At 38.4% G+C, this 27,431-nt stretch overlaps 1 protein-coding gene across 6 annotated transcripts in view; it reads right to left on the bottom strand.

Moving 5' to 3' along the window:
- LOC114065274 (ankyrin repeat and sterile alpha motif domain-containing protein 1B-like) overlaps positions 1-27,431 on the bottom strand; it is a 216,822-nt gene that overhangs the window by 154,081 nt on the left and 35,310 nt on the right. For all 6 annotated transcript variants that reach the window (XM_027899036.1, XM_027899039.1, XM_027899037.1 and 3 more), the window contains one exon: positions 9,090-9,188. In XM_027899036.1, coding sequence (XP_027754837.1) covers positions 9,090-9,188 — 99 coding nt within the window. The remainder of the gene's footprint in view (positions 1-9,089; positions 9,189-27,431) is intronic.

The following is a 27,431-nucleotide window of genomic DNA, read 5'->3' as shown; positions in this document are numbered from 1 at the left end:
ATTAATGGCAATATTTAAATGATGTAGTGAAACCGTTATCTTAAATCATAAAAGAAAGACAAGAGAAATCATATAATTAACAAAAGGAATTACAGCCTTTCAGGTCCCTCCTGTAACAAAGGAGTCATACTGGAAAGTAAGCACTCAGTTTTGTTGTTGAACCTGACATTTTGGAATTTACTTTCATCCTAATTTAAAATGAAATTATTCTGTGTCAAAAGCATGGCAAATTCTTCTTTCATCGCCATTCAGACTTACTTTAAATATTAGATTGATAGTAGTCTGTCCAGCAGACCGCTAAAACATTGAGGATCCTGGGAGGATCCTGAGGATCTCTGACTCCTGAGAAACTTATTTTAAGAGTTGATTTTAAACAAGGTATGCTTAAACAGGTGACACTTGAAAAGCAAGAACCTGATAAATGGAAGAAGAAAAATCTTATATAGAGAAGACATGAAGACATACAGGGCCAACAGGGAACAAATGAGTTTAGAAAATATGAGGTATTTTTTTTCCTTTGTCTAACAAAGCAAAACAAAGCATCATCAAAAAAGTTTTCAATGTACCCAGATGGGATACATTATGCAAATGATTTCTTTTGTTTATTACTATTTGGTTTTTACCTTTAATAAATTCTGATGTTAATGATTTTTTTTTTTTTGACCTGCTGATTGAGAAAACCAATGCAGTCTGGTCTGTAATTTTGGTAACCCAAAAGCCTCTGAAAAGTAAATATAGCATGTCAGGTTTCTAAATTCTCAACTCCCAGTGGACATCTCCACCAAAAGGGTTGTTAAAATAGATATTTCTCTACTATGGCTGCAGGTAAGTAAACACAGGTGAACAATTCAATAAGCAAGAGGCTAAGAACAACTGGAATGGATTTGACAATTGCACTGTTTGGATTTGGTCCCTCAATATCCTACACGAAACGTTGGCCTGTTGTTGGGCAGCAGAAGGCTCTGCAAGTATTTTCCCTCTTCCTATCCCAGAGATTTGGTTGCCTTTATTCAAGGCCATGCCTCAGGTACTTCAGCTGCATAGCCTTGGATCAGCGTGAGGAAGAGTGGTGAGAAGTCTGGTCAGGGTCACCCTAACTCCTGCAGGAGCTGCCTGTGATCTCAGGTCCATGTCCTGACACTTGCCTGAGCTATGCTGTAGGTATGTTCGTGCCTGGCCATGCACCTTGCTGATTCTCAGCCACTTAGACCCTCTAGAGTCCCATTCTCATCCCTGTGGATGGTCCTATGGATTCGCTCTGGGATGTAGCTGCTCAGATTCATTGCCACTGTCCCTGCCCTACTTGCCTTGTCCCAGTGCTCTGGCCTACTGACCCCCTGAGCTCCCTCCCACTCCTCTCCCTGAGCCTACCTACCATGGCAGGACAGTTGTTCCTATCACAGAAAATTAATCTCAGAACTAGAATACATGCTATTAGTTTCATCACAAAAGCGGTATTTTGTTTTGTTATGAACTAAGAACACTCTCCTATCTAAAAGAGACTTTCTAAAATGTGTCTAGTATATGAAAATTAATAAACTTCCAGTATCTGTCCTCTTGTATGGGAAGTTTTTTTTCTGTCTGTTAATAATATCAACTAGTTTATTAACTGTCATCCATAGCTGGCTGAATGTTTTCCTTTTAAATACTTATTGACAGATATACTAGTTATCTAGATGTGACAGTATCATTAATAGTATCTGTTTTTTATATAAAATGTTACTGAGTTTTGAAATAAAAACTCTTTGAAATATCTCTTCGGAAATGCTGCCCCTTTACTTTATGAGAGTTCCAGTTTAGTTGCATCTTATCCCAGTCCTCATGGCTCTTAGACTATTTTTTTCTTCTATACTGCACCTTATTCTGTGACTCTGAGATTATCCTAGACTTCTCTCAAATCATTTAGACCCTGTAGGTTTCCTTCCTGATGCTATTTGCTGTGATTTTTTTCTGAAAGAAAAACCTCCCTCCTATCTAGTGAGTGTATTTCCATGTATAATATTTCAATCATTTTGCATCAGCTACAACACATGCACCAGTGGTGTCAAACATCTGAGCAATGTGCATACTGTTTGACTCAGATCAGTGTAAAATCTCTGAGCTTCAAGTCATGACAGTGTTTCAAATATTAACTGCTCATAAATAGGGGCAGTATTGTTCTTCCACAGACACTACTACTAATTATTTGGTTCTTTAGAGAACAATACCAATGTTAGCTCTTTCACTGCAGAAGATTTTTGCATGTTGACTGTAGAAAAGGCTAGGAATTGAAGTCCGTAGGATTTAGAGAAAAAGAAATGTTTATGAAAATATCATAAAAAGGAGCATGGAAGAAGACACAAACCATATGAGATTTCTTTCCTAGGTCCTATTGATCTTTACTAGTATCACTTCCTTTGAAATGAATACAAAGCAGAAGCCAGAAAAAGCTGTTACTCATAACAAAATATTAGTGTCAAGTAGCTTTTTAATGGGTCAAGAAATCCTTCACAAGAGATCCTCTGTACAGCAGACTTTTTAAAGGTGCATCAATGCTGTATCTATACTGTATTTCACATTAGGACAAAAGGTACTTAAGTTTTTGTCTCTAAAAGGTAGTCAAATAAACACAAATAGAGCTTCACATATGCACCAGAAGCATCAAGGTGAATTCAGTAACAAGGACTATTGCCAGTTCTCTCTGATCTTCTCAGACATATGGGGAATTAATACTATGTTCTCCACAGGTAATATCACTATCTAGTGGATCTTAACACTGTGTGCATTAAAATCAAGCTTTTTATCCACTGTAAAGGAAGGATGAGATTACTTGCACAGTTTTAAAATGATGGCTATGATTACAGTGAATTTATGCTTATATTGGTTTGGAAGAAATATGTTTTTAGGAAGCATTTATTGCTTTCTTTTACACTGCTGGCCCACCCAAGAGATTTAAGCAGTGTTTTTTAGAAGTTATATGAAACTATCAACTACCAAGCTAAGTAATTTTGGATTATTATAACGTTGGATGCATCAGTTCTCCCCCGCCCCACCCCCCGTATTTGTGAGTTGTCTGTTACATATTATGTACTTTACAAACATGATCAGTTGGAGTCATGTTGTTGGACGAGCAGACCATTCCTCCTCTGCAACACCGAAAGAAAATCTCAGAACAGTGCCACTTTTGAAGACCAGAGGGCCTGGCTGACAGAGTAGGACCCGGTGGAGCTGGTGCCTGCAGTGCCTGGGCAGAAATTGAGCCTGCAATTAGGGGCAGAGGAGCAGCTTTCACAGAGAACGGGGACAAAACCCTAAGAACCTGAGAAGACTTTGCATTTGCTGCTGTTGAAAAAGGCACTGAGTGAAAACAGGGATCTGACTGCAGAGACACAGTGGGTGAGGAAGAACTCTATATAAACCTTTTGGTTTTCTGTTCTGTCTACCCTGTCACATAGTTTAAAAGTTAACTATTCAAATTTGTGTTCTATTAATATTTTTTTCTTTCTGCTAATCAAAAGCGTTCTGTCTTCTTGTGGAGCTTGCTAGAAGAGACAGTACAGGCACATTTGCTTCGGAGCTCTACTTGACTCAGGATCTTGCCCCAGTGGTAGACTCAGACAGTTCAGAGTTTTCTGCCTAAGATTGTCAGAATTTTAATTTCTGTCGTTTATGCAGTTGGAATCTATCTCTCAAAGTTAAAGGAAAATAGATGCACATGTTCTTTTTTGTTTGTTTTCCTTTTTTTTTTTTTTCCTGAAGAAGCATAAACAGTTCCATATCAAGAATAGTGAAGAGACTGCCTAATTCTTCATCAAATACAATGTGTGGGACAAGGGAAGAACAGTTCTCAGCCAGTGTTACTGAGGATAACATATGCAGCAGTTCAGGACATATCCATTGCACATAATGTTACCTTAAGAAGATCTACTTCTGGAGTCTCTGGGCTAAGTGGAACCTATGGTCTTTGATCTCATACAAAAGTTTTAAGTCAGCTCCTTCAGGTTGTCATCCAAGTATGGTTACCAAAAAAAAGGGAATTATGCTTTCTCTCAAATAGTGTATTTCCTTGCTGCTGGCTATTCTCAGTGCAATCAGTAGACGCTGTGGAGTCAATCACAAATAAGAAAGTATAAAAGAAGCAGGAAGATAAGTGAGATATATGTATGGGCAACGGTGGCAGGACCAGGGGCACGCTACTGTTATCTACATGATACAGATAAATGACAGCATGTCATGTCTAGAGTGGCTCACTGATAGGCTCAGCTAAGAAGGAAAATGTTTGTGATACTGCTTTCATCAGGCAGTTTTAAAGCACATGCCTAGAGGAGATATTTGGTCTATGGGACCAATCTAAAGCTAATCTGAAGTAAACACCTTGAACTCTAGCATGCATACATCTAACTGCTTCGTGTTACTGATCCACTCCTATTGTGCTGCGTTACTTAAATAATTTAAACTACACATTTGTATTTCAGAGTTGAAAAATTCATGTGTTATGCTGCATTCTAACACTTTTTTTCTGTCCTTATGGTTAAAGGTCTTGCAAGTGTGTAATGAGCATGTGAGTGGCCTCCTTTCAAACCAGGAAAGTAATTCCCAGAGGCACAAGTAGGAGGGAAAACAGCAGGGTAGAAAGCACTTCCTTTGACCCCTGTTTTTCACCTTCACTTCCAGCAGACCAGAAGCAAGGAGTCACAGTCAGAAAGGGTCATAAACATTATGACATCATTTTGCAGCATCTCCTAGTTTGGAAACTGTCTTTGGGAATGGAAGTGCTAAATGGGAGATAATTAAACATCAGGACTGAAATCAGCTTACTGAGCTCTGGGGTGTCTAAGTGAATAGCAATATAGCAACAGCAAACACATGATGTGGTCTTTCTCTGTTACATACACAGCATAGTTAACGAGCATATGCACAGTAGTTCTGTTTTCCTAAATGCCAGACTTACTGTGCTTGCACAGAAGAGTGTTAAATATGAGTAATAAGTCCAGCACTTTTTGGAAGCACAGTTTTACCATTCATATAACACCACTCACAGACAGCATGTACTCATAGCCTGATCAAATCCTACTTCTTATCTAATTCTGCAAAGCACCCAAGAAAGAGGCTGGCTGCCTGCACACCACTGCTATTCCCAAACTTGCTTTGTACTGAGACCTCTCTGCGCAGGAAGGAACAAGCTGCTTTAAGAATAGCTCTGAAGCCAGAAGAAAGCTGCTCTCAGCTAACATCTTTCTTCCATCTGTCAAATGAGAGAATGTGTTCCCATTATGTGCTGGGAGAAGGAATCATACACTGAGCATCCCACACAAAACCAATCCTTGTTCTTTGAAAAGTTCTGAGATAAGCTAGGATAATTGTTATTTAAAAAAAAATATTAGTTTTTGAGGAACCCACTGAGAAGTCACTTGCACATACGTTTGGGATGCTGAAATAACTTGACAATGCTCCATAAGTTTCCTGTGGAACTTAAATGTGACTGAAATTTTATGTCCTACTGCTATTATTTTCTTAGTCGGCACACATTGCACACAAATCTTTTCTCATTTTAACAAAACATATAAAATCCTTCTTCAAACATTTACTGATTTAATTTTTTTCACACACAAAAAAATCTTAAATGAAATATTAAACTCTGCTATGAAATTTGCCCTAAGACTGATGTCATGTATAAAATATTTCCACTTCAAGAATTAACTTTACAAATTATATTTCTAATGGACTGTCTTAACCTTATCTAATAATAATAAGCCATAAAATGCTCTAGTAAATATTAATGTGAAACTTGAATAACCTGAATTTTATTGGTAGAAGATAAGAATTTGGGCTACAAGCTCTAATCCAACAAAAATAAAGGATATTTAGAAAGAATAATTCTAACTGAAAGATTTCAACTCTGTCTACCTACCGGTGAATATATCAGTTTACCCTCTTACGAAATGTTCTCCCCAAATACAGAATCATCACGGGAAAATATTTTGAGAAATCCAGGTAAACATACCTTTTTACACCGGTTAAATAGTGCATAAGAAACAACAATGATTAATTATCTACATGCAGACAAATATGCGGGTGTTTTTTTCTTATTCAAAACTACTTCAAGCTCTGGAGCATGGTTCCTAATGAGGATACTGGTATTTGACATATAGAAATTCATTACTCTTTAGGAAGGAAGCAATTATGAGTAAAGAAGACAGCCTTTCCTCCCAGCTACCAAACGCCTGTTGCATTTCCAGGTTGCAGAATTGAATATTGATCAGACTAACCAAAAAGAGCTTTAAAAATAGATTTGTTGCTTGACTTTTACCCTCTAAGGTTATTCAATGCTGCCTGAGTATATGGCTTTAAGGAAGTGTTGTTCCATAGATGTTTTTAAAGCATTTAACTTCCACATCAAAATCTGAGCTGCAAAGTATGTGAAGACAAGAAACACTAATAGTAAAACTAAAAATAACACCATCAGCATAGTTATTAAGTAGTAAAAAACAAGGAGTCATCAAGTTTTAAATTAAATGAGGAACAAAAAAGAGGTAAATGTTCAAAACAAACAAACTAAAAGAATTTTTATCTAATGAGATTCAAATTAGAGAGACTCTAATTATTGTTTGAGGTCTTAAAGTATTCAGATGGTATATACTATTTTGAATGCATGATGACAGAGCTGAATTTAACAACAAACAAATAAATATACAGAAATGTTCCACAGTTCACTGCAGGATGCGAAAGTGTTTTATGTCTTTAACAAATTGTTGTGAATACAGAAAGGGTGAGTTACATTAGATAAAACTTCCCATGATCCCAACTTTTGGGCTCCATAACTGTGAGGGTATTTGCTTTCAGAAGAATTTGTAACAGTAAAGCTAGACACTCTTGATTTTGTTTAGGAAGCCTGCAAAGTGCCTTCTCGAGAGGGTTAGATTTTTTTTTTTTTTTTTTTGCCTTCTGCAGTCAGAGGGGATGGCAGAGAGCTGTGTTACCTCTGTCTCTCCTATGCTGGAGAGAAAAAGCCCTAACATGAACAGAGGCCTTGGGAAGACGGGGGAGAAACACAGAGGATGAAGAGGATGAAGAGGATGAAGAGACCCTAAGAGGGTGGTAACTCACCTTTTTCTCCCCGGGGCCCAGTGTGTGAACTGAATCGTCAGGTATTTTGTAAGTTTCTGGCCTTCTAAACAAACTTTTTGAATTCTTTCTACTGCCTTGGCATTTCTGGGGATACCTGTGTATCTTACTTTACAATAACTATTCTGAGAGTTGTGCCTTCAAAAGAACTCACTTCTGTATAAGAAATTATGTATGTAAGCTCTTTCACGTTGCTAAGTCATTTAAGTAAAGAAATGTGATGCCCAACTTCAGCTTTTGACTGCCTTTGTTTTGGTGCAACATTCTTGCATCAAAAACATGTTAAAAACATGGTCCTTAAGGACTGGGTTTTTTTAGCTCAACAGGGCAGATGTCGAAAACTACCTCACCATTATTCAGCTTCAAGCCATCTAGAATTCTTCCAAGTAACTACATAACCATCTTGTTCTAAACTGGTTTCAAGAGTACATCTAGATCTTGATTATGACCTTTTCTCACATTAAGAAAATTTTAAAAATACCTCGGTTGTAGTTTTATAACAAAATCTGGTCTCAACATTAGTGAAATCTTCAAAAGCAGACAATATTAACAATATTTTCATAACCACCAGCCACTGTGTGCAGATAGCACTAAGATGATGATATATTAATAATCTATTCATTATTTTGAAAACTGTAAACAAGAATGTATGACAGTTGATCTCTTCAAGAAGTATGAAAAACAGATTAAATATATAATCGGCCACAAGCTTGGATTAAGATTACAAAAATTTTGTTTGAATGACAGCATTGCTGAAAAAGTAAAAAATTCACAGTTAAACCTTTAATGTCTATTGTAATTCATCCAATGCTACTTTTATATACCCCCCTATTACTTGTACCGTTTATTTCATTTGTCTAATATGGTATGTGGAAAATTATTATCTTTAATGATCTTTGGTGCTTCAGGGCATAGACTCATCCTGTAGTATATGTGGACTGACTAGCACCTTCAGATACAGAAATTGCTTAGCAAGTTCTGGTTTTACTCCTTGTTCTCTTTTACAAGTCATCCATCCAGTCAGCCTTGATGCATCGAAAAACCTCTTTCAGCAACGTCAGCTTCATGTTCTAGACTCGAAAGTCCTTTAATAACTCTTCTCATTCTCCAGCCTTATGAAGCTGCAAGTGGACTAATCTTTATTTATCTCAACTATTTTATACATGATGCTACCAGAACACTCAATGTACTTTAGAATTGTTTTTATTCTGGCTCTAGCATTTTGCACGAAGTATGCACATCAATGTGGCAGCCTTCTGAGCCTTACTGGTGTCTGCTACTCTTCATTCATTCTCCTTATACAGCTTTGCTAATTAAAATGGTAATATTTTATGCTAGGTCCACTATATCTCTTGTTTGGAATGATAGCAGAAGCCTCCACTGATATATTCTGGTATGCAGAATATAAGAGCAATCTCTTTCTATTGTTGGTTTTAAAATCTACAGTTTAAATTGGCTAGCACAAAAAATGATCAGAGAAATGATTGCAAGTTATTATGTCCACGGTTGAGAAGCAAAATTCATATACATTGCAACAAATCAAATACGAAACCTGAAGGAAATCTCTGCATCTAACATGAAAGACAGGTATTAGGAAATAACATTTCATCCAATGTTTTTAAGAATACTTATATAATGGGCAAAATATTTCCAAGGCAACTGCTATGTAAGAGACAGTCAAGGATTCATTAACAGCCTTATTTACACATATGTAATGACAGTCTATCAACAGGCTGTAAAACCAAAAATAATTAAAATAAAGCTGAAACAACATCACTTTAAATTACAGATTTTACTTTCGTTTGCTTTGTCAACTATATCTATACAAAGAGAGTCCAATGTAATGACATTATTTTATGCCACGGCTGCATATGCAAAAAACATGTCTACAAACCCAGTAGAGAGTTATGTTTATCTTCATTCAAAAAAAGGTTTTAAATAATGTTAAGTTAGTTCCCTCGCTTGGATAATAACATAAATTATACCTTTGGGAGAAGCTGGATTGCTTGGAGTATTCTCTGTCTGTGCCCAGAGTTAAGGATTCCTATTTCCAAGAGATCCTGGTCCTCCATCACGTTGCTTCCCTAAAAATTGGAAAGAAAAGGTGTAATGAAAAAATAACAGATGCCTTCAATAGCCTGAAACAAACCCTTCTGTTGCATTTAAAAGAAAATACTTTGCTTAACTTATAGCATCTGACAAGAACAATAAATTACTGATGATTGCATTCATTTTCACGATGACAAAATATGGTGGAAGGTGCTCGAACCCATGGACAATTACTATACTGCTGGCAGTACTGCCAGTGGAGAAATTGTAGCTCTCACTCAAGCCAAATGCCAGATGTGAACATTCTTTCATTTGACTGGAACCAAGGACATGACTACAGAAATATTCAGAAGCTCTCAATTTTTCCATTCACCTCCTATCTCACTCAGCTATAGATGATGTTCATTTATCTCTAGACTGAAAAAAAAAATTAACACAGAATAAGATGAACAGAGTGGATGAGAATAAAATTATTTAGTTCCTTGTTAATAAAACGATGAAGAAAGTGAGTGATATCAACAGACCTCATATAGTCCCCATCCCCCTAAATTTAACTGCATCAGTACAATCCTTTTACTTGTCACTGCTCTTATTTCCCTGCTTGTGGGCAGGTCAAATAATTCCTAACATGCAAATAGCTGAAAAAGACCATCTGTTCAAATAATACATAAAATAATTGCTCACAAAAGTTCATAAAATAAGCCCCCACAATTCAAGCATTTCCTCTTAGGAATTGCTAGCAGTAGGAGAGGACCTAGAGCTATAGAAATAGGAGAATACAATTCCTACATTCAAGGAATCTGACATCACCTAGAGTAAGTTCAGCCTTTGAAGGTTAAAATATACTTGATGAGCTGGCAGTTACTATTTGGAATCATAGGAGGCAAAGCAGTAGCCCAAGAGAGGAATTCCATCCAGGGATCAGATCAGAATAGTTTAAAGTAGGCTAGAAATCTTGGACTCCTTTTCTTACTTCCTAATTTCAGACAAAACCCAGGTGTTTTTTTTTGTTTGTTTGTTTGTTTTTTTTTTTTTATTTTTTTTTAATATATATTTTATTTAAAAAAAAAAATTCTAACTATTAGAGTTGAAAACAAAACCTGCAAAAAACAGATGACCTGTACTGATTTCTTAGCCCAGAGTCTCATGACACTAATTTGCCAGAAGCAAAAATTCTTATTATTCGTACTTATTTAATTTATCATGAAATAGGTTTTATGTGAGCAAGCCCATGAAAACATTTCTCCCTTTCCATTTGGCTTGCTGCTTCTGACTCACTACAGCTCTTAAGAAGCAGCAAAATGAAAAGCTAATAGGGGCATAACAGAACATGCTTAAATACTTTGCTGAGTCAGGGCTCTAATAAAGGATATAAATTCTTTCTGAATATCAAATCTCCTGCCCCAAAGCAGCATGAATTTCTTTCAAAAAGCACACTGGAATATGCAACACTTCACCATCTTCAGCTGCTAAATCTTCACTCTTTTCAGATGGACTGATTAGATTACAGGGATACTCTTGAGGACTCTCAAGTGCTGCTCCGCAGAGTACCCCGAAAAATCTAGAAGATGTTTTTTTAAGGCAATCATGGAAACCTAGCAAAGCTACTATATTTAAAATTATATTTCATAGTAATTGGTATGATTTAAGACTAGGAGTCTGCAAATAATACCCTGAAAGAATCTTCATACAGCATTCAGAACAGGGCAGGCAAAGACCTGCTCTAAAGGGAGAAGCTGTGCAATCATGCTGGTTTAAGCAGATCACACGGTGAGAGTGCATGCAGTACAGACTGTGCAAACAGTGATAGTGATGAGGTGGGGTTTAATATCCCCTTCATGTCCCTGGTAAACACATACAAAATATAATTTCCCCTTTCTGCCTTTCTCTTTTAAATAACCTAAAGGAGTCCGTAAACTTAGAGGAAGAACTTGTGAAAAAAAGCCTTCCATTTTGGGCTGGATTCTCCAGCTACTGGAAATAGCTAGCATAAATGGATTTAAGGAAACTGAGAATGCAGTCCAAAACAAAGGCTGTACATTTTCATTAATTTTAATAAATGCAGCTCTTTTGCTTAAAGCTATTACTTTCATTTCACTTCACTGTTTTTCAGATTTCACCTTTCATCATTGCATGATGTTTACACACAATCACGGTGTACTCATCATTGTTTACTGGTGTCAGTAACCTTGGCATCCAGCTTCAAATATTGCCATGTTTAAAACTCAATTAAACTAGCAGGCACAGTAAAAATCCTGTCTATTTGCACATAGTTGCTGCCTAGCAAAGAAAGAATTATTTTATTAATTCTTTGCTATTTTTTCCTTATAAATAATTTAATGTATTTTTTTAAAGGTATGTCAAGATTACAAAAACAAATATTTAAAACTCAGGAAAGCCTCATGTTGCCTCATTGTTCCTAGTCTAACAGGGCAACAATCTGGTCTTTTAATGTGCTCAGGTTTTGGAGCTTTTGCTTTGTCAACATTACGTGACAGCAGCAGCAGACACTCGTTCCTCCTGTAAAACTGACTTTATTGTTGCCTGCCATGGAATTAAACTCACTTTTCAACTTTCCACAAAAGCAAACCAGGAAAATTTAGATACTCAGTATATCCACCATTGTTTAACATAGAGGAATAAGCTCATACTATTAGAAAGCTGCTGTTTGGTTTGCAGAAATACCTGTGAAGAGAAAGAAATAGTAAGTCCTCAGCAGTCCTGTCTCCCTGGTATCTGCTCCCATTCTGCCCTTAATTCTAGTCCGTGATTATCTTTTCACCTGACTACCACTCCTCTTGTGCTCCTCCAACCTCCTTCCATAGGCTCCTACATTGAGATTGAAGGAACACTAACTTCGTTTTGCAACAGAGTAGATACAAGAGGAGAAATTCTCTGCCTGCTCTTAGCTTCAATGTATTATAAACTGGGCCAAACGTAACCTCAATTAACTTTGTAGAGATGACACGGCAAATGTAATTAAAATTAATATGAATGCAAGACTGTCTTTTCACATTATTTCATCCTTAAAAATAGTTGAGCTACATTAGCTGAAACTTTCACAAAAAAAAAAAAAAAAAAAAAAAAAAAAAAAAAAAAAAAAAAAAAAAAAAAAAAAAAAAAAAAAAATCCTAGTAGACATCTAGAGAATTTGAGTCCAGAGATTTAACTTTAATATGCTTACAGACAAAACAGGTTCTTAGGAAATATGGGACAGCAATCTCTACTGGGCTTATTATGTTTTTCTGTAATGAAAACATAAGAGACTTTGTGATGTAGTGTCTTAAGTCTATAGGAAAACTTAGAAGGAAAACATCTCAGAATTAAAGCCATAAGAATATATCAAAACTGCTTATTCTAGGACAGATTTAGATCTCATTCACTTCAGCTGTGGAAATTCCTGTCTCATTAACGCATAAAAGTCTTATGAGTTGGAAAGATCCTGCTTCAGAAGTTCCAGGTAGGAAAGAGTGTATCTCAAACCCTCCACCCCCTCGATCTGTGGTTCTGCACAACTCTCAAGATCATCATCTCTTTCCCTGTAAGCACACACAGGAAGCCAATCTCCTGAGTAAGAAGGCAGCAGTTTCACAGAACAGTTGGGCTCAAGAACGAAGGAAAAACGACTCTGCATGTGGGAGACTGGAGGCATATGAAAAACAACATAATTTTAAAAACCCAGAAATTTTGCCAAATTCTGAGATAGTTCCTATAAATAAGTTCAGAGCAAAATACATAGTGGTACATTATGAGATAGACATTTCACTGGCATTTATTAGGTTGTTCAACACAAAATCACCTCTGGCATTTTCCACCTGAACAGAGACTTTGCCAAAAATTCTAGATTAGTCCTTTATACAAGATTCCAAATGTATTTAAGTACAGCTATATATTTATATATGGAATCTTTAGAAAACAACTTAATGTGGAATATGAAAGATTTATAAAAAAAATTACTCTATTAAAACCAGCCCAATTTTAATACATTAAACAGCTCAAAGAACCTCTAGAAGCTAATCAAACCACAGGTTTCACAAACCTGTAGACAACTTCATTTCCCATCAAAAAAGATCAGCTTTCAGGATTCTTGAAAAAAAAAAAAAAAAAGCAGTAGCCCATATCTACTTCCTGCAGCAACAAAGTCACTTTGAAGATTTGTCCCTGAAGATAATACAATATGGTGATTAGAATTTATTAGGTGGTAGGCATGATTTTATGTTTCCCATTTCTCCTTTTGTACCTATGTTTTTAAATCCTTGTTCGTGTATTTTTTGTGCTCGAGAACTATCACGAAAAATCCTCATGTCTGCTTCTGTCTCCTAAGTAAAATGGCACAGAAGCTTTAAAATAGCTGGCAGATGTATCTCTAGATTTATGTGAAAACTCAGCCACTGAAGTTGGAAGACATGAGCTATGGGGAACAAACCATTTGCATATGATTTTTGGTCTTACTATTGTTTTTCACCTTGCCTGATATATTGAAAACCTGATAAAGATTGGAAAGACGTTTCACAGATTCTCATTGCAAAGTTCTGGGAAAAAGATCTCTCTAGAGAGGTACGTGCATATGCATCACCTTATGTACATGGACTGAAAACTGACTGAAAATAAAAGAGAAAGAACAAATTGATTTTACATTTAAAGTTTTCTTTCTCCCTAAAAGACTGTTACATAAGAAACAGAAGATTTGGGGGACTGCTGGCTATAGGTTGGCTCTTTCAGTGTTCAGCTCTTTCAGCTAGAGGAGGAAAAATAGTAAATCTGGTACCTAAAGCTGTGTAAGAGCTGCTACTCATAAGACTGAATTCACTTGCTCTGCAGCCATTATTGAGACCAAGGCCAGCTGGAGATATCGAGTGCTACTGGAGGTGGCAACAACTTCTGGTAACATTTTATGCTTCTGATATACTGGAAACTGATTTGATGAAAACAATCAGTGTTGGTATGGGAAGGATGACTTCTGAGGTAAGTACAGTATTGATGGGGCAGCACTGCTGCTTGCATCACTCCCAATGTGCAGGGAGCACTTTACATTCCTCTTCGCTCTCTCCCAGCCATCCAATTGTAATCTATTGAACATCAACATAATGAGATCCGTTGGGACTCTGAAGAGCTGGTACAGGTGGCATCTAACACATAACAGTGGGTAGGATCATGGTGTATGTGTATCACAGACAGGGTCTGGTGGATCTTTGAAGTGCCTTGATAATATCTCTACTGGTGTGTATTGCACTGAATATCACCCTGACTGAGATCTGGCACTGCAGGAGCACAGCTGGGGGATTTCAATGGATTTGGGGCAAAAGGCCTCCTTCTTTGGCTTGTAGGATTGCTGGAAATACGACTTGGCAGAGAAAGGAAAAAAGAAAATATGGTAGGTTGTACACATAGCTGGAGTATACAAAAGTACCACCATTCCTGCCACTCAAGTAAGAGAGGTGGGGGCAGGGCAGGAGCAGATGGGAATGTTCTTCCAACTATACATGCTTGGAGATTGAAGTCAGAGAGAGAAAACTGAGATTAACAGCACCAAAGAGCTCTATTATTTCTTACTCCTGCCACCCAAATGCATAACTAGGAAGGAAGAGAGCAGGTATCTGGTACCAATGGGAACAAGGATTGTTATGAAGCACATCACAGAATCGCAGAATATGATGAGTTGGAAGGGACCCATGAATATCATCAAGTCAGACTCCTGACCCTGCACAGGACCATCCCCAAAAGTCATACCATGTGACCGAGAGTATCATCCAAATGCTTCTTGAACTCTGTCAGACTTGGTGCTGTGACCACTTCTCTGGGGAGCCTGTTCAGTACCCAACCATCCTCTGGGTGAAGAATCTCTTTCTAATATCCAACCTAAACCTTCCTTGACACAATTTCAGGACGTTCCGTCAAGTTCTGACACTGGTCACCACAGAGAAGAGATCAGTGTCTCTTCCTCCTCTTCCTCTCACAAAGGAAGTTGTAACTGCAATGAGGTCTCCCCAGTCTCCTCTCCTCCAGGCTGAACAGACCAAGTCATCTTAGCTGCTCTTCATACAGTATCCCCTCAAGGCCCTTTGCCATCTTCATTGTCCTCCTTTGGACACTCTCTAACAGCTTAATATCTTTCTTCTACTGCAATGCCCAAAACTGCACACAATATTCAAGGTGAGGCTGCCCCAGTGCAGAGTAGAGCGGGACAATCCCCCCCCTCAACCAGTGATGCTTTGCCTGATGCCCCCAGGACACGGTTGGCCCTCCTGGCTGCCAGGGCACTGCTGACAGATTCAACTTGCCATCAACCAGAACTCCCAGGTCCCTTTCTATGGCACTGCATTCCAGCATTTCATTCCCCAGTCTGTACAAACATCCACAGTTGCCCTGTCCCAGGTGAAGAATCTGGCACTTCTGTTGAACGTCCATGGCTGGTGACTGCCCTAATTTATCAAGGTCTCTGCCTTCAAGGGAGTCAGCAGGTCCTCCCAGTTTTTTGTCATCTGCAAACTTGTTTAGTATCCCTTTCAGTCCTTCATCCAAGTCATTTATGAAGATGTTGAAGAGCACAGGGTCTAAGATAGAGCCCACTAGTGACAGGTCTCCAGTCTGATGTCACCCCATTCACTGTTACCCTCTGTGCTTGAGTTGTGAAACAATTGCTCACCCACCACATGATGTGTTTATCCAGCTGTGGGCTGGACATTTTGTCCAGAAGGATCCTATGAGAAACAATATCGAAAGTTTTACTGAAATCCAAAACAATTACATCAACTGGCTTCCCTTGATCAGTGAGGTTGGTTACCTTGTCATAAAATCAGGTTTGATAAGCAGGACTTTCCTCTCATGAAGCTGTACTGGCTGTGACCAATGACTATGTTGTCCTGTAGGTGTTTTTCAATACCTCCCAGAATAATCTTCTCCATACCTTTACCAAGCACTGAAGTGAGACTGACTGGCCTGGACCTTTCCTAGGTCCTCTTTCTTGACCTTCTTGAAAACTGGAACAATGTTTTTGAGCTTCCCCTCAGCTGGGACCTCTCTGGATTCCCAAGACCACTGAAAATTCATTAAAAGTGGTTTTGTGATGACATCAGCCAGCTCTTTCAGGATTCTTGGATGTATCCCATCAGGTTCCATAGATTTGTAGGGATCCAGCTGGAGCAGCAGATCCCACACAAGTTCAGGGTCAATTGGGAGCTGATCGTTCTTGCAGTCATGGTCCTCCAGCTCAGGACACTGAGACCCCCTTGGTCCATCATCCATATTGAAGAGAGAAGCAAAGAAAGCGTTAAACATCTTTGCCTTGTCCCTATTCCTGTTTGTGAGGTGACCATCCTCATCCTTTAACAGGCCAATGATATTTCTATACTGCCTATTGCCATTAATACATTTGAAAAAACTCTTTCTATTTTTCCCCACATTTCTGCAGCAGGCAGCCTCTGTGAATTATTCCCATGTCACTTGACCTTGCTTCCACTGGGCATACACCTTCCTTTTTTGCCTTATTTTCAAGAGAAGATCCCTGCTCAGCCAAGTCAGCCTTCTGCCTCACCTGCTTGACTTCTGATATTTGTGGACTGCCTGCCCCTGTGCCCTTAGGAGGTGATGTTCGAAAAGTGACCGGCACCTGCAAAAACATTTCCCAGAAGACCTTACATACTAATGCCCTGAGCAGCCTGAAGTCTGATGTCTTCATGTCCAGAGCTGGCATTTTTCCTCCTGTCAAAAGAGATTTGAAACTCAATTGCTTGTAGTCACTGTGGCCAAGACAGCTGTCAACCAATCTACACATTGCTCACGAGATCCACTCTGTTGACAAGCAGCAGATCAAAGAGGCCATGTTTCTGAGTCCGCTCCCTCAGGACCTGTTTCATGAAGTTGTCATCCAGATTTTTAGGAATCTTCTGGCCTGGATTGTACCAGCTGTGTGATGCTCCCAGTTAATTTCTGACAAGCCAAAGTTCCGCATAAGGGCAGTTGAGTCACATCTTCAACAGTTCACTTAAACCAGTCTCCTCAGTTTGAATTGCTCTTTCTCACTCATCTAACCCTAATATCCTTCCAAACTGTAGCCCCTTGAAATAGTTGACTGCCTGGGAAAAAAATGGAGACATCTCACAGTGTGGTTAAGGACACACTGAATAGTGTCCTTTACTTTTTCATAATCTGAATCATTTGCCAAAAGGTTTATAATTTTTCAACACAGCATAGCTTTTCCACAAGATAAAAGAATTTACTTCTTAGGGACTTGCAAGAAATGACCAAAGAAATGTAGCTTTGAGTAACAAGCACTGCTTCTCATTAGTGCAAAGATTTCAGGCAATGTGTCACATGTTTAATTTCCAAACAAGAACTGGCAAACCCCCAGAATTTAGCAAGCTTCAGTATAAGTGAAAAGGTTGCCTCTCACTAGAATTGCCACTGTTAACATGAAAACAAGATCTGTAAGAATGATTATTGAGTTAAATGCCTAACTTGTACTTTCAGGTTATAAAGATTTAACAGATTCTTGAAGATACTGCAGAAATTATTTCATCTAAAAACCTGAGAAGACTATGTTAGAAAACTCCCTTGCAGAAGCCTAGAATTTTGTCTTGGGGGAAAGAGATTGATTATAAAATATGTTAGGAAGAAAGGACCATGCATATTGCAAAATAATAATTTGATTACATTCTTCCAAAATTAATTTGCTTTAAAACTCTGATACTCATTCTCAATCCTCACCTTGTTCTATTGTCAGTCTTTACATTTCTGACTTTCTTAGCAATTGAAAACCTCACAAAAATAAAGAGAAAACTGAAGGAAATTTCCCATGTTAGTGCCACTTCGTCAGGAAGTAATAATAAACTACTACTGAAATGTTAACCAAAAAAGGCCATTTCGCTCACTGATAATAGCGGGGTGATAGTGATTCCCAGCATGAATTTGCAACCTATCTGTAAAAACAGAAGGTAATGTAAGTAGGGCCAGTTTAAAAAGGAGTCCCAACAGACCTTAGTCCCTTATGACTTAAGTTTTAAAGATCTCTTTCTGGTTCACATTCAGCTCTTTCAGAGGTGAACCTGAAGTAACCAATGCTATCAAAAGTTTTTCAAATATTGACATTCAAATGATCATATAGTCACAGACCTTTCACACAAAGGAATAGTTAACTAGAGTATAATAATAATTAAACAATTAAACAATACTGATAGCTAGGATGAGGATCCTTGTAGGAAGAATTTCTGCTATTTTTATCCCCTCTTCCTTGTCACACAGATTCCTTAAAACCAACACAATTGCCACATGCAAATGAGCTGCACAGATAGTGTAGCAATTGAAAAAATTACCTCTCATGTTGCACTTGGCCCACTTAACTATTAACGTTGTTGACCCAACTCTGTCTACATATTTAGTCATAACAATTCAATAAAATAATTGTTAATACTTACCTAAATTACATCTTAATTTCTTGAATTTATATCGTGAAGATAATTTCACTTCATTTGAGTAATGAAAATTCCAGAGAGTCTATATTGTTCCATTATTCAGATTACTTGCTATAAATGCTATTTAGCTTAGACGCTAAATTTCTCAAAGGACCCACTTTAAAAATCAATATTACTGTGAGCTAATTAACAGACTTTAAATTCTCAGAAAAATATTCCTTTCTCCCATAAGTGTGTAAGGCTGCTGAGTGCAGGAAGGGGCAAAGGCATAACAAAAATGCTCAATACCTTCTCTGCATGTAACATGCAGTTCTGTTTAACTGTGGAGCTAACACTGGTGGTTGTGTAATAAATTAGGAGTGATAATAAAATAACAAAATAACTTTTGTAATAAAATAAGGTCATGATTGGTGTCAGCCAACATGGCTACACTAAGGGCAAATCACGCCCAAACAATTTTGCAGCCTTCTGCAATGTGGTTACAGCACTGGTGGATAATGCAAAACAATTGATGTCATCTACCTGGATTGTGCAAAGCATTTGACACTGTACAACACAACATTCTTGTCTCTAACTGGAGAGACATGGACTTGACAGATGGACCACTTGCTGGATAAGCAGCCCCAATGAGAAGGGCTTGGGAGTATTGTTTGACAAGAAGCTCAACACGAGCTGGCAATGTGTGCTCACAGCCCAGAAAGCCAACCATATCCTGGGCTGCATGAAAAGAAGTGTGGCCAGCAGGTCAAGGGAGGTGTTTCTGCCCCTCTCCTCCTCTACTGTGAGATTCCATGAGGAATACTGCATCCAACTCTGGAGCCCTCAACATAACAAGGACATGGTTCTGTTGGATCTAGTTCAGAGGAAGGTCAGGAGGATGATCACATCTCCTACAAAGGCAGGATGAAAGAGTTGGGGTTGTTCAGCCTGGAGAAGAGAAGGTTCAGGGGAGACCTTATTGAAGCCTTCCAGTACCTGCAAGGGGCCTACAAGAAAGACAGAGAGGGACTTTTTACAAGGGCAAGCAGTGACAGGACAAGGGTCAATAGATTTAAACTGAAAGAGGGCAGGATATTAGGATGCAATTCCCTACTGTGAGGGTGGTGAGGCACTGGAACAGGTTGTTCAAAGGAAATGTCAATGCTCAATCACTGACAGTGTGCAAGGCCAGGTTGGATTGGGGCTTTAGGCAGCCTTGTTTAGTGGAAAGTGTACCTTCCCATGACAAGGCAGTTGGAATTATATGATCTTTAAGATCTCTTCCAATCCAAACTATTCTGTAATTCTATGACATGAAAAAACTTGTTTCACCTCACAGAATCTTACAGAACTATTTTCTTCCCCATATTTTTATGAACTCTAGTCATGTTTTTTAAAATGTGAGCCACTCAAATCACCCCAGAAAACACAGAACAGAGAGTCGAAGACTTTGACTCTAAAATTCTGGGCAGAGTCCATGTCTTAAAAACAGGGTATTCCCAGAAAGGGCGTGCAAAATAGCATCAAGGAAAACACGCTCAAGAAAATACTGCAGTCTTCACCTGCCTACACCCTGAAGTTATGACTGACATCTTCAAGTGCTTGTTTCACCTCCTGCCTGCAACCGAACCCTGCTCGCACTGGCAACTTTACCTTTGGGTAGCCCGGTGTTCAAGCCCTCTGTTCGGAGCAGACAGAGCAGCTGGGAAAACACGTCAGTCCTTTGAGGGAGTCTAGAAAGTGGGCCCTCCTCTTAGATGCCATCAGAGCTTGATCTGGTAGGAAGCCTCAGAGCATGCCCAAGGCAGAAACACAGGAGCACAGCATGAATTGGCTGCTGCTCTTTCTTAAAAATGGGTCAACAGGAGGAAAAATGGTTTTATCTTTCTATCTCATAGCACAGCCAACCTATCAGAGGATTTATGCAGAAGAAGGTAGGAGATCAGAATTTACCTGTCTTTCTCATACTTAAATTTCCTAAAAAAAGAGCAAGCTATGAACAGGAAAGGGTCCTCTGGGATTGAGGAGGAATCACTCCTTGGTCCTGCTGAAACTAAATTGCTGTGAAGGTTAGTCAGTAAGCCACAAGGGAATGTTATCCTTTAGACCAGTGACAGCTGGCTGTGGTAAATCAATCTTCTTGTGCCCTTGCTAGAAACGTTTCTAGTTTAAGTCCAGTGACTGCCAAATATAAAAAGCAGAGAAAAAGCTAAAAATTCAGGACCTTCTATTTCTTTCAACCAAGTATCCTAACTTCTGAGCTACATGCTCAAGCTTCTGTTGTAATTTGAAAGAAAACAGTGGGCCAGATGTCCTTATCCAAAGGGCCAACTTGCATGTCAAGATCCAGGGAACAGCACAGAAAAACCAGCCTACAAATGGTGTCTAATGCTGGACTGCAAAGGGAGGTAAAACTTGCAGATATTAACCCTGCTTTGGAACATCTCACTGGCTTCCTCTGCTTGACACTGCAAACCCTTTTCTCAATTGCCTTTCTCTTCCTATTAAGTTATGCAGGGTCTTGTTTGCCTAATTCAGTTGTAGATCTCCTGCTCCCAGAGACAGGAACGGTACGGTCAAGCATCATGATGCTCACCAGTTGCTGCAGCTCAGTGTGCTTTTATCATGGTCTTGGATGCCTCACTTGGTTTTTTGGAGTCCACCCTGTGCACTGCAAAATCAAGGCACTGCCTAACCTTCAGACGCTCAAATAATTTTCAGGACCTAGTTGCTAGTAATGAGAGATTGTTAATATTACTAAATATGATAAAATCTGAAGCAGCTCCCAAAAATGAGAAATATTGGAAAATGAATGATGTTTTCTATGTGCCATTGATTTATTATGTTTAAATGTATTTCACAGTCCACCATGCTGTTTTTGATATGTAGTGGTGCAGAAAAGGGTAAAAGGTAAGAAAGATTTTAAGCTAATGAGAAACTGGAATATATTAAATTTCTTTAGGAGAAAATTAGTGCATTTAGTTTGCCTGCCAAATATAGTTGTTATACTGAGAATCATTTTAACATATTCTTATAGATTTTGTTTGCTAAGACAAGCACAAGGAATGGTAGGATTGAATAAGGTACCGTCATCTCCCACTGCACACAGATGAGATATCTCTTACATGTGATTTTTTTCTTATACAAAGCACTGTGATTTATTTCCACAGTATTTACAGGGATATTACTGGCCAAATCCCTGAAGCCCAAGAGATAAGCAGAGATGGTCTACATTTTCTTCAAGCCCTTTCTAAAAATAAGAGAACATTTGATTAAGGGTTGACATTTTTCTTTTCTTCCTTTGCTTGTTCTTGTAATTCATTTCACTGGGGAAGTGGGCTGTGTTTTTCTTATCCCTTCCAACTCAGCAGCCAGGAGGCTGGCTTTGCAGGCCCACTCCCGTCACCATGGCAACCAGCAGATCGCTGTGATGTGATCCCATGCGCTTTATGTCACTACACAGTGCTATTGTTCTCCAGTAACAATTTGGGAGATGCATTTCCCATAAAGGAGGATTGATTATCGTTCCACTGGTCAGCCCACACATCACATGTGGACTACTGCATCACCTTAGGATGTGTTTCAATTCCCATGTAGTGACTTCAAGAATGACTGCTTTGCACCATGAAGCCTATGTTCAACATTAAGCAGACCCTGCTCCTTAGAAACATTGTAGGGAATCTGAACTGAGGCTCCAGTTCTCAAGTATCATCAGTATGACCATACTAGGTGAGATGAAAAATCTCCCTAACTTATTGGTTCACTGTTTCAGCCAGTGGCCAAAACTGCCCAGAAAAGCAAAATGTATATCATGCCTGCTCTGGAAAGTACTTTTTTTTTAATGTGTTGCAGAGATGACAGAAGCCCTGGACCAGCTTTCTTACAAATTAATTTTGGGAAGACATATTCCACAAGATAAAAGTACTCCCTTCAAAACTGAGTTATGATGACAGACCCAAACATGTAGAAATCATGGAAGAAAGGATATTTAGAATCATCCCCCTGTACTTGGCACTGGTGAGACCACACATTGAATACTGGATTCAGTTTTAGGTCCTTCACAAGAAAGACACTGAAGTGCTGGAGTGAGTCCAGATAAGGGCAAGGAAGCCTGTGAAGGATCTGGAGCACAAGTCTTACAAGGAACAGCTGAGGGAGCTGGGGTTGTTTAGCTCGAGGAAAAGAAGGCTCAGGGGAGACATTATCGCTTTCTACAAGCAACTGAAAGGAGGTTGTATCCAGGCCAGAGTCAGTCTCTTCTCCTAAATTACAAGTGATAGGACAAGAGGAAATGGCCTCAAGTTGTACCAGGGGAGGTTCAGATGGTGTAAGAGGAAACTTCCTTCATTGAAAGGGTGGTCAAGCATTAGAACAGACTGCCCAGGGATTGCTGAGTCACAGTCCCTGGATACATTTAGAAGACAAGTGAATGTGGCACTTTGGAACATTTAGCAGTGGGCATGGCAGTGCTAGGGTAATGGTCAGACCTGACAATCTTAAGGGTCTTTCCCAACCTAAATGATTCTCTGATTCTACAGAACCACAATCACAGAATGGTTTGGGTTAGAAGGGATCTTTGAAGATTGCTTAGTTCAACGCCCCTGTCATGGGCAGGGGCAATTTTCATGTTGCTCAAAATCCCTTTCAACCTGATGAATGAGTCCAAAGAATGAGAGAAACACATTGCATTTATGTTAAATTTATCTAAAAATTAAAGGTTCCATTTTGGAAAACAATTGGGTAGCCACTGATACATTAGAATTGCACTCTGTGGTGATTCACTGATCACTGCATTTCTTAGTGTTTCTTTTTTGACTCATGATAACTTATTTTTAATATTAAACAGTACCATCTGATGTAGCATGATCTAGCTATGTCATGGGTAATGCAGCAACTGTTCCCCAGAACCTATACGAAACCCCTTTTTAGCTACTGACAGGCTCTCATATAAAATACTAATTACCACAGGCTTCAAAACACTTTGCCCACAAATTTTAAGTACCTTGCCACTGAACACTTTTTATGAACATTCATAATTCTGAAATGTAAAATATAAACAAGCACATTCAATAAATAAACAAACACAAAATCAGATTTCTGATTTTGTAAGTCTACTTTCTGGTCCTTTTTTCTCTTCATATCTGTTTCTTCTCCCCGTGCAACTTATTCCCCATCCACATATTGTATTCAGAAATAGTTCTATTACTGTGACCTTTCTTTCTGTTCACATTATCTGCTTTATTTACACCTTTTCACTCTTCTTGTATTGTTTACCTCAGATGCAACACAAAAGCAGCAATCAGACTACCGCAGTTCTGTTTTCTGCCTATATCTGAGTAGTTAGAAGTTAGAAATACTCACAGAAGATGCCATTTTTACACCAGTCCATAAATTACTTGCATATATAAAGGCATGCATAATCTTTTATTACCAGTGAATACAAGAAAAAAAAACCAAAACAAACAACAAAAACCAAACCTGTGCATTTGAAAAAGCTTTTTCAGCGAAACTGAACTAAGTAACCTGTGTTCAGCCAAAGCAAGTACTGGCTGCGAAATTTCAAATCACATATTGGTCTCATACACACAGTCCTAGCATCTTGATATAGCCCTTTGAACTATCCCTCCTGCCTTGCAAATAGTATTTACTTTAAAGAGTCTTCTGGATAAAGGTAAATTTGTTCTGTTTTTTGTCAGAGGAGTTGATTATTCTTCCCATACATGTACTGCATTTTCTTAAAAATCTGAATTAACATTTTCAAAACTAAAGAGAGGACAGTTTGATATACTCTTAGGGTAGTATTAACAGTATGTGGACTGATTCAGTACCAAAACACTATGGAGGGATTCTGCAATGTTGCTACACAGCTGATTTTCAAAGTATGCATGTTGGGATGTCTTTTGTCAGAGTCCAGTAATCTGACACTCTAGTAAATCATGCCCCTCAGTCACAAGGAAACCCTTATGCAAGTCAGTCCACCTTGTCTGGCACCCTTCTTCCTGATGCTAATGTGATGAGCATTTTCACCTATTCCCTTCTACACAAGGATACTGCATTCAACAACTAATATTTTGGGATTCTTTGGGGCTTCCCCCTATCCTAACTCAAGGCAATTGTTTTACTGATGATTTACACATTTCTTCTTAAGTTAGCTTTTTGTAATTTAACTTTTTTTTGGCTCCTAATAGTCCTGATGAACAGTTGTGAGTTTCCCTTGTCCCTTCTGCCTCTAATATTCCAAACAGACCAGTCCTATCAACAAATTGGATAATAAAACTGTATGCTCCCAATCTAGTGAGACAAGATTGTGGGAGACTATAACTTCACTTGATATAATTTCTAGATTTCAGTTCACCTTCTTAAAAGGAAAATTTACTGCAATCAATAAAATAGACAAAATAGGAGCTGCTGATCCTCACTATACATTGTAGGAATGTTGCGAAGTCATAAAGCTACAAAATACCAGAATGCAGATTCTTTAGCACTGGCTAAGCACCCTTCACCCCAGGTTACATATTCAACAGGGTATCATACACACAGTATAATTATATTTCTGAATAATCCAAGAATTCAGTACAGGAGGATGGACAGTAGTTACAAAATAAGGCAGCTGATATTTCTTTTTTTAGCCTTTATCATTCTCTGTGTGGGTCCACGTCTTATATATAGTTTCCCATTGAAGACCTCACCAGTACGAATGACTCACTTTCTTCAGATTTTTTTTAGACATTCATTGAAATAATATTAGACAGCTCCAAACCAGGAATTAATGTATTTTTTAACACTCCTTCAAAGCAAGGTGGCATTTTAATACCCATTATGCAGATAAAGAATTAAAGTAGGATTAATTAGGACTACAATTAAAAAAAATCTATTAGCTCTCAATGCCTAAGTGCAGGGATTGCTTTCTTCCACTTCAATAAGTGCTTAGTACCTATCCACATATGTATTCAAAGAGCAACTGCAGTCATTTTCAGTTTTAGCTGCGAACACTGACGCTTCAGCAAATCAAAGTCTGCTCCTTCCTGTCCACATGTGCAGCAAAGGATTTCCAGTGCAACAGTTTTATCAGAAAAGTTTGTCACAGTTTCACAGAATTACAGAATCAGAGCATATTCCCAGTTAGAAGGGACCCACAAGGATCATCGAGTCCAACTCTTAAGTGAACAGCCCATACAGCTAGCTAGCTGTCCAGGTAAATCAGAAGCCTAAGACACTTTGGAAAATGGAAAAATCTGAACAACATGGTACTGGAAAGCATGCTGGAAAGCATGGCCAATTTTCAGCAATGAGTCATCTCAAGCCCAGCCAAGCAAACTAGCTCTCACTTATCACCAGCTCGGTTCGATTTGAGCTGTGAGCGACAAGAACATTTCTGTGAAAACCATTGAGTTAAATCTCCCTCTGTTTTTTAAACCAAGTTAAAACATTTTAAGTAAGTAAAAGCAATTAGATGTGAAGCAGATATCCTCTGTCCCTCTCTTTGTTTTCTTTTATTCCACCCCATTTCTTCCTCTCTTTCCCTTCTTCCCTCCTGCTGTTCCTCCCTCCCTCCTCCCACCCCTCCTTCCTTTAAATTGTGGTCAAAAAAAAGACATATGATAATTTCTACTGAGGAAAGAGGAAATGGAGAAAAGGAGGACATGGGGAGAACAAGAAGAGTCCAGCCTGCAGGAATGGTGAGGCAGAGAGAGATCCCAGAAACCAAGTGCATTTGGGGGGAGAGGATCAGACACAGAGAATCTCAGAAATAAAGAGAAAAGATGAGTGGTACCCAGGTAGCTCCAGGGGATACAAGAGTAATGCTAAGAAGAAGTTTCTGCCATGAGTTTGGCTTGTAGAAGTAATAAAATACATGACTTAAAGATTAAAATAATTATAAATTATATTTAGGTAGCTCATACACAGAAAAATGTTCCTGATTCATTTTGTTGGGTCATAAAATATTCATAATTATTAACTACTCGGTTTTTTATTCTGCCCTATTTTCAGCTTGAGTCCAAGCCTTGTCACAGAATTCATTCAGAACTTAACTAAAGGTACTCAGTGAGATTCCTCTGGCAATCTGGCTGTCTCTGACTCCCTCCTGAGAAACTGTGCTTTCCAGCTACAGGTACTTAGAAATCTGGACTACCAAAGGTTAGACATAAGCGGATAATTGTCCACAAGATAGCTCAAAATATACAGATATTTCTATCCCTGGGTCCTCTCTTGATTTCATATATGTGGGCCAGAAATACTATGTAATTTCCTAGCCAGATAATTAAGGGAATAAAGAAGAATTTTCCCCAAACTCATAATCCAAATCAAAAGTCGACCTCAGAGAAGACCCTTAGATATATTGTCCTATGCATTCTCCATGGACCAGGCTGCTTCTGCATGTGCTAGCAAATGTTTTCTTCATTCTCTTTCCTCGAGACTCCATTTCTTATTTTTGAACAATGAGGGAAATCAGAATGTATTTTAAACAAATAAATATTTGAAGCAAAGTTAAGAGAGAGAGAGAAATCAACCACACAAGCAGGGACAGCAGAATTTGCTGACAAAAAGCCTGATATTACTGGGAATCAAAGATTTGTCTGGATATGGGTTCTTTGGTATAATATTTCACTCTTGCTGCATAAAGTTATTTTTCTGAGCAGAATGTGAAGATCCACTATCTCTACAGGCAATAAAACAAGTACTTAAAAAAATCAGAACATCAGGAAATAAAACGTTCATGGACAGAATAGACACATTGCCAAATTCCAAGAGAGATGGAAAATAAAACTACTTTCATTGTCAGTTTGTAATTCCTTTCTGGCAACAAGAGGGATGCCTAGGGAGTTCAGAGAAGCAAACGGGGCTATAATATTCGTGCTATATTTAAAAATGGATCAAGGCTAAAAA

This window comes from Empidonax traillii, unplaced genomic scaffold (assembly GCF_003031625.1).
Source record: "Empidonax traillii isolate 1590-97213 ecotype Southwest subspecies unplaced genomic scaffold, ASM303162v1 scaffold634:size670481, whole genome shotgun sequence".
Classification (NCBI taxonomy): Eukaryota; Metazoa; Chordata; class Aves; order Passeriformes; family Tyrannidae; genus Empidonax; species Empidonax traillii.
The sequence above is the reverse complement of the archived record's forward strand: the minus strand, read 5'-3'. Positions and strand labels throughout refer to the sequence as shown.